Source organism: Rhinoraja longicauda, chromosome 32, assembly GCF_053455715.1.
Source record: "Rhinoraja longicauda isolate Sanriku21f chromosome 32, sRhiLon1.1, whole genome shotgun sequence".
NCBI lineage: Eukaryota > Metazoa > Chordata > Chondrichthyes > Rajiformes > Arhynchobatidae > Rhinoraja > Rhinoraja longicauda.
In genome coordinates, this window is record NC_135984.1 from 1,532,908 (window position 1) to 1,541,009 (window position 8,102).

At 50.0% G+C, this 8,102-nt stretch overlaps 2 protein-coding genes across 4 annotated transcripts in view; both read right to left on the reverse strand.

Annotated features, from left to right (window-relative positions):
* tmem25 (transmembrane protein 25) overlaps positions 1–2,100 on the reverse strand; it is a 36,172-nt gene extending 34,072 nt beyond the window's left edge. For all 3 annotated transcript variants that reach the window (XM_078426552.1, XM_078426553.1, XM_078426551.1), the window contains exon 1: positions 1,918–2,100. The gene's annotated coding sequence lies outside the window, so the exon portion shown is untranslated. The remainder of the gene's footprint in view (positions 1–1,917) is intronic.
* A 1,391-nt stretch (positions 2,101–3,491) lies between these two features.
* On the reverse strand, positions 3,492–7,389 carry ttc36 (tetratricopeptide repeat domain 36). The gene is made up of 3 exons (XM_078426572.1): positions 7,210–7,389; positions 6,352–6,540; positions 3,492–4,604 (listed from the first exon to the last, which is right to left on the reverse strand). The coding sequence occupies exons 1-3, from the start codon at positions 7,382–7,384 to the stop codon at positions 4,210–4,212; spliced, it is 759 nt and encodes a 252-aa protein (XP_078282698.1). The 5' UTR covers positions 7,385–7,389; the 3' UTR covers positions 3,492–4,209.
* Between the last annotated feature and the right edge of the window lie 713 nt (positions 7,390–8,102).

The window sequence follows — 8,102 nt, forward strand, 5'->3', positions numbered from 1 at the left end:
TGAATCTAACTCTCTCTTGAAAACATCCAGTGAATTGGCCTCCACTGCCTTCTGTGGCAGAGAATTCCACAGATTCACAACTCTCTGGGTGAAGAAGTTTTTCCTCATCTCAGTCCTAAATGGCCTACCTCTTATTCTTAAACTGTGACCCCTGGTTCTGGACTCCCCCAACATCGGGAACATTTTTCCTGCATCTAGCCTGTCCAATCACTTAAGAATTTTATATGTTTCCATAAGATCCCCTCTCATCCTTTTAAATTGCGGTGGATATTAGCCGGGCCATGGGACAGTGGGGCAGAGGCTGCTCCACCATCCACCACACTCACCAGACACCCTGGGGCTTACACTATCACCAACGCTACCCGAGAATTACTGATCATTCAATGTCTGATTAGTTAGTGATGTTTTGTTTCACATGGCTGTGCAGCTGCAGTAGTAGGAATGGCTTTACCCGCGTCCTGGTGTAGTCGACAATTAAATGCTCGCGACTCCTGACAGTAAGATCACAGCCTTTATCCCAATGTCATATTCAACCTCTCTTCCTGCAGCCTTGACGTCTTTAATGTCTAAAAATATATCCACCTCCTTTCCAAATATGTTCAGTGCCTTGACTATTGTAGCCACTATTACAGTCACGGGTGGATAGAGCACAGAAACTTTAAGGCCAGCTAATCCATCTGGCACTCATTTGTATTTTACACTAATCCTACCCTAATCCAATATCCATTCTCCCCACTTCCTCATCAATTCCCCACCCTCCCCTCCCCTCCCACACCCAAACACCACCACCCGCCTACACACCAGGGCTAAACAACTAGCACCAGGGCTAATTTACTGTGGCCCATTCATCTATCAAGCCATGCACTCATGGGACAGGTAAGAATCCAGTATTCAAGGGGAATATGTATGTATGTATGTGTGTATGTATGTGTGTATGTATGTGTGTATGTATGTGTGTATGTATGTATGTGTGTATGCATGTATGTATGTGTGTATGTATGTATGTATGCGTGTATGTATGTGTGCATGTATGTATGTATGTGTATGTGTGTGTATGTATGCATGCATGCATGTATGTATGTATGTATGTTGAACCCCTCACAGGGGTTCAGGCCATGACTGTTGTGGCTAATTCCCCAGACTCACCATCCACTGAATACAGAAGCTTCTCCTCCTCTCAGGTCCTACCCCAAATTCCATGTGTGTAGTCCATGATTGAGACCTTCCTGTCAGGAGAAACGTTCTCTGCTCTTTCTGAACTTTGTTCCCTTCAACGAGATCCAGTTTCATTCTCTAAACTCCAGGGTGCTGGCCTAGTCAACCCAATCTCTTCTCATATAACACTGCCATCGTCCCAGGGTTGTGTCTTGAGATCCATCACTGTACTCCCTCGATGGCTAACATGTTCTTTCTTGACTATGGAGACCAATAAGGTGTCTTGACCGGAAACCTATTCTCCAGAGATGCTGCCTGACCCGCTGAGTGACTCCGGCTTTTTGTGCCTATCTAAGGGTTAAACTCCCCTAAAGCCGAGTAATCCCAGGCGTCTGGAGTCAGCAGACCTTGTGCTGCAGTTTCCTGAGTCTCAGACTTTGTTATTCCACACGTCCTATCATCATCTTCCCCCTGGGTTACCCTGGCCACTGCCACACACATTGCCAGGGGTCAACAGAGATAACCTGTGGTGTTAGCTGGCATCAGCTCTGGCAAAGCACCCTGAAATGGTTAAGTGCACAGGGTTTATACAGGAACACCACCACTATCAACCTGGCCACACACACATTCTCAGCTGCCCCCTGCGCAGGTCCAGCAACATTCAGCAGGCAGCTGACCAGCTGACCAGAGAGGCAGTGCCAGTGCACACTGGCCTCAGGGCACCGAGCCAAACAAAGCAAGAACAATTCAGCACTAGCTTACCTCTGCAGGATAATCCAGGGAGAGGGGGGGGAGTGGTTCTGTGCTTTATTGAGTTGGGCGGGGAGCAGGGACTCGGCTGTAGTTCGGCTCCCCTTCACCATGAGGAGGGACCCAGTGCCTGTGGCTTGTTGCACCGGGCACTGCTGTGTCGTCTTGTGTTGTCCTGTGCCCAGCTGCTGCCTCGCTATGTGCTGCACTGCAGTCTGAGCTCAGCTCGCAGGCTCTCTCAATCAACCCCCGATCTGGTGATCATGCTCATTCACACTCTGTATTCCTTGACCATTCCCTTGACCTGAGAGAGACGCACACAGATCATGAGGACAATAGATGGGGAGACTCTGCACACAGTCTCTTGCCCAGAGTGGGGGAGTCGAGGACCAGAGGACATAGGTTCAAGGTGAAGGGGAAATGGTTTAATAGGAATCAGAGAGGTCACCTTTTCACACAGAGGGTGGTGGAACAAGCTGCCAGAGGAGGTAGTTGTGGCTGGGACTATCCCAACATTTAAGAGATAATTAGACACAAAAGAAGAGTCTCGACCCGAATTGTCACTCATTCCTTCTGTCCAGAGATACTGCCTGTCCCGCTGAGTTACTCCAGCATTTTGTGTCTATCTTCGGGTTAAACCAGCATCTGCAGTTCCTTCTCAAACATTTAAGAGATAATGAGACAGTCGTGGGATGTTTGTTGGTCAGCGTGAACAGGCAGAAAGAAGGGCCTGTTTCTGCGCTGTTTCTCTAAACTAAACTGAAGTGATGTGGAGTTTCAATGGGAATACGATGCCGATGCAAACCTGAGCCATGAACTTATTGAACCATTGAGTAGTTGCAAGGACCCAAATGAGCTGTTGCTGCCTCGGGACCATCTGGTTTTGTCTTTCCATGTCGAGGTGCAACAACAGCAGAAATATTTGTTCCAAAACTAAACGTTCGCTAATTGCACATTGATCCTTACCAATATTTCACTGTTTTTGTAGTTAAGAGATACAGCGCGGAAAGGCCCTTCGGCCCACTGAGTCCGCACCGACCAGCGACCCCCGCACACTCACGCTATCTGGGGACAATTTACAATTTCACCGAAGCCAATGAACCGACAAACCTGTACGTGTTGGAGTGTGGGAGGAAATCGGAGCACCCGGAGAAAACCCACGCAGTCACGGGGAGAACGTACAAAATCTGTACAGACAAATCCCGTAGTCAGGATCGAACCCGGGTGTCTGGCGCTGTGAGGCAGCAACTCTACCGCTGTGCCCGTAAATATGTGTTACCATGGGAGATTTTGGCACTGATTTGCAGAGCTCGACAATAGGCTCCAGAATATCACTGCTGAGTTACAGGTATCTTGATCTGTGTTCCAGAGATCTTTTTGTTTCATCATCATTGCTTCTCTCCGGTAAACTGGCTTTTTGTGGTCGTTTTGATAGGAGTTTACCAGTCCTGCAATCATAGACTTGTGTGAAAGGGTCATGAAACCCTTTGTTGTTTGGTTGGATACTAAAATCTCCCACATAACCCATCCGTTCTTCAAATATGTAGACTGTACAATGAAAATATACCAATTGTAAATAAACAGATTTTATTTTACAAATAGAGAACAGAAAGATATTTATTGTAAATCCAAGTTTTAACCATTCCGCATAATGCTCTTTGCAACATGGAAAGTAATCACGTGTCCGCCCTGCCCTGATGGAGGCATTAACCCAATCCTCTGACTCTCTGGTGTTGAGCAGCCTGGACATTCACACAGAGTGCTGGAGTAACTCAGCGGGTCAGGCAGCATCTGTGGAGATGTAACACTGTCCTGGGTGAATCGTGTAGAGGGATGGACCTCATTCTAACATTGTTTATCAGTAGGGCAACTGCAGTCTGATGAGAGTGTACCTGATTAGACCCATCCTAAGGAATGTTGTAACCAGTAGCAACAGAGGCATGTCTTGTGCAGAGTCTATTAGTAACGAAGAGAAGGCTTGTATGACCTACATGATTTGACAACTAATAGCGCTACGCTCCATTAACCAATGGTCAAAGGATCTGGTAACCAGTGATAGGTTGGGATCCCAACAGGTTTTGGTAACCAGCGATAGTGTTGGTTTCCAGTTAGTGAGCTGGGTGAATATAACATCCACCGATACAGGCGACAATGGGGAAATGGCAGGTCGGGCAAAGCTCCTTGTGGAGCTAATTATGATCAAATCTCAAAGCCAAGGAACAACGAGTGTGGATCCAGCAGCAGGAGCGAGAGGAGGCAGGTAAGTAACAGCAGCCAAAGAACAGCAAATTATATCAAAGCAGCTTAACTGATGGGGGGAGATGGTGTGTCATTGATTCGTGGCTCAGTGTTACACAGATGGTGTGTCATTGATTCTTGACCCAGTGTTACTCCGCCCATCACACGGACGGTGGGGAGGGGAAGGGGGAAGGGGGTAGGGGGTGGGGGGGGGGGATTCTGGAGGTTGGCCATCATCTCGGCCAGCATGCGGTTGCACAGAGCTGCGTACGGGTTCATGAGGGTCACTTGCTTCCTGGCGAAGGCGTTGCCCAGACCCGCCGCCTGTTGGAAATCCCGCAGAGCCTCGGAGTCGCTGCCACTGAGGCGGTGGAGTAGACCCCGCTGTACCAGGGCCTGGCTGGCCGTCCACCCTCGGCCTCCACTCAGCTCCACCGCCTTGTCCAGGTCACTCAGAGCTCCTACAGCAGAAATCACCCACCGGTCAGACAAACGCCTCAATTAATCCATCAGCACATCAGCCCACTGTTAAAGAGAAGCTCTGCACATCCCTGCCTCCGACCCACGACCCCAGCAGTCCTGGAGCTAACCGCCAACGGGACATCTGAGTGCCAGTGGGTCGGGACAACCCGACATGAAAATACAAATTAATGCAATGCTTGCATTATACAGAGAGGCTTTGAATGTCCAGCAAGGAAATCATGTGCACCCGTTCTCAAACACAATCTGAGGATTTCTGCAGGAGAGCTTTTCTTGAAATATTCAAAGTCACTGCATTGTTGCAATTTATAACGCCATGAGGCATATGGGTAGAATTGGGACCTTCGGCCCATCAAGTCTACTTCGCCATTCAATCATGGCTGAGCTATTTTTCCCTCACAACCCCATTCTCCTGCCTTCTTGGAAAGAATGGATCGACTGGGCTTATATTCACTGGAATTTAGGACGAGAGGGGGTCTTATAGAAACATAAAATTCTTAAGGGATTGGACAGGGTAGATGCAGGAAAAATATTCCAGATGTTGGGGGAGTCCAGAACCAGGGGTCACAGTTTAAGAATAAGGGGTAAGCCATTTAGGACTGAGATGAGGAAAAACTTTTTCACCCAGAGAGTTGTGAATCTGTTGAATTCTCTACCTCAGAAGGCAGTGGAAGCCAATTCACTGGATGTTTTCAAGAGAGAGTTAGATAGAGCTCATGGGGCTAACGGAATCAAGGGATATGGGGAGAAAGCAGGAACGGAGTACTGATTACGATGATCAGCCATGATCACATTGAATGGCGGAGCTGGCTCAAAAGGCCGAATGGCCTCCTCCTGCACTTATTTTCTATATTTCTGTTTCTTCCCATAATCTTTGATGCCCTTCTTAATCAAGAACATATCAATCTCCGCGTTGAAAATACTCAATGTCTTGTCCTCCACAGCCGTCTGTGGCGATGAATTCTACAAATTCACCATCCTGTTTATTATAGTAAATCTCAATATTCATTTGACAAATATTGAGTTTTGAAACTTGAAATAATGGAAGAGGTGGAAACACTACCCTCTGATCGCAATGCCAGCTCTGGCCGGCAATAACCCACCCGTCACCACTCTCACCACCCTCATACTATCCCATTCACCCACACAAACTTCATGCGTCTTCTCCACTGCTTCAGTTGTTAACCCATTGGTCCTTCCATCTACCTGTCAAGTCAGCCCTAGGCTGTCAATGTGTCCACCCAATCCTTGCCTCACTCATCCACTCCCTCACCCACACTCGCAGACTAGATGCCCTGGATAATTGCTGTATTATATACAGACACAGAGTCAAACAGCACGGAAACAGACCACTCGCCTAACTTGCCCACACCGACCAAGATGCCCCATCTACACTTGTCCCATCTGCCTGCGTTTGTTCCACATCCTTCTAAACCTGTCCTATCCATGTAGCTGTCTCATTGCTTTTTAAAATGTTGTGATAGTCTCTGCCTCAACTACCTCCTCTGGCAGCTTGTTCCTTACACCCACCACCCTCTGTGTGAAACAGTTACCCCTCATATTCCCATTAAATCTTCTCCCCTTCGCCTTTAACCGATGTCCAGTGGTTCTCGATTCCCCTACTCTGCAATCTTTAAATAAAAATTATCGACCCTCTGCAGACAAACATGTTTCCCTCGGACCCATCCCCCCCCCCAACGCTGATCTACTTTGGCCGGTGGCGTTTACCTGCCGTGTCTCCCTTCAGCCGCAGAGTTTGTGCACGGTTGTTGTAAGCGGATGGTCGGTGGGGAATAATGGTGACAGCCCGGTCAAACAGCCCCAGAGCAGCGGCGATGTGGCCGGACTCTGCCAGCGCCACTCCACGGAGCTCCAGAGACTTCGCCTGTTCCACAAGCACCGGGTCAAACCTGGTGTCTAAACACAGTGATGGGCAGGCAACGTGAAACATGCTGAGACAAGGAACTGCAGGCGCTGGTTAATGCACAAAAAGACACAAGGTCCTGGAGTAACTCAGCGGGTCAGGCAGCATCTGTGGAGAACATGGATAGGTGACCTTTCCAGAGATGCTGCCTGACCCGCTGTTACTCCAGGACCTTGTGTCCATTAGTTCGAGATCCTTGCACAGGATCGAGATGGAGACCGGGGGGAGGGGGGGGGGGGGGGAGGGGAGAGGGGACAGGTGGGAGAGGGGGGGGGGGGGGGCAACAGGCACCTTCCTGGGTCATGGGTTCCCTGAGAGGATCATGGTGGAGACACAAGGAAATGCAGATGCTGGAACCCTGAACAAAACACGGAGTGCCGGAGTACCCCAGCGGGTCAGGCAGCATCTGTGGAGGGAGTGGACAGACTCTGTTTGGGAGGGGTGTGGGTTTACCCGGACCCCCAGTCCTGTCGGGCACCCCCGGTGGGTCACGGATGCGGCAGCATTAGTTCTCACATGAATAACCTGGCCAAACACAACATCCCCAGTCCCCCAGCCAAGCGCCTGGAGGCCGCGCAGGTGAATCCCCCCTCGCCCTCGCCCCCACCTCCCCGCCCCCCCCCCCCCCCCACCCCAGCTCCCCACCCACCCCAGCGACTCACCGTCATCGGCCAGTGTGGGCTCTGCTTCGGGCCAGGGGTCGTGTCCGAGGGGGTTGTTGGGGTGGAGGATGGTGCTGAGCACGGCCTGGTCCCCGGGAGTGGTCATGTCTCTCAGTGCCGGCCACAGGCAGCGTGTGGGAGCCAGTGCACTCAGGGTTACAGCGGCTGTTTGCATTCACCTCCGGCCGATGGTCAGTGTGGCCGGGGGCACTGACCTGCAGATTGTGGCAAATATTCATCAAATGCAGGAGCTACCTGAGGCCACTCGGCCCATCGAGCCTGCTCCGCCATTCAATCACGGCTGATCTATCTTCTCCTAACCTTGTTATGGGATCAAAGCCTAATATTATAGACAATAGACAATAGGTGCAGGAGGAGGCCATTTGGCCCTTCGAGCCAGCACCACACTCAATGTGATCACGGCTGATCATTCTCAATCAGTACCCCGTTCCTGCCTTCTCCCCATACCCCCTGACTCCGCTATCCTTAAGGGTTCTGTCAAATATTTATTTTGCTATTCTTCTGTTCAATCGAAAGGCTTAATGGCTTTGCAGGATTATATGCAGGATTATAACAAAAATGTCTCCCCATTTTTTTCTCCAAACTACTCATAGACAGGGTGTCGCAAAGTAATGGCTCTCCGACCCACCACATCCATGCTAACTCTCCTGACCATCTCCGCTGAAGCCGTTTGCATTAGGTCTGTCCCCTTCCTCAGCAATCACCCACAGACCCCCCACCCCCACCTGCTGTGTCTCAGGGGTACGATATCACCCATTCCTTCTCTCCAGAGATGCTGCCTAACCCGCTGAGTTACTCCAGCTTTTTATGCACGCCCTACAATGCTGGGATACAGCATATTGTTGCTATGCTTCTTCCATGACTAGAACATC

What these genes read in the sequence shown, in the direction of transcription:
- ttc36 (XM_078426572.1), bottom strand. Translation starts at nt 7,384, where the DNA reads ATGCAAACAGCCGCTGTAACCCTGAGTGCACTGGCTCCCACACGCTGC. An exon ending in GCCCACACTGGCCGATGACG is followed by an intron (nt 6,541 to 7,209) that starts GTGAGTCGCTGG and finishes CACTGTGTTTAG; the next exon opens with ACACCAGGTTTGACCCGGTG. An exon ending in GCTGAAGGGAGACACGGCAG is followed by an intron (nt 4,605 to 6,351) that starts GTAAACGCCACC and finishes TTTCTGCTGTAG; the next exon opens with GAGCTCTGAGTGACCTGGAC.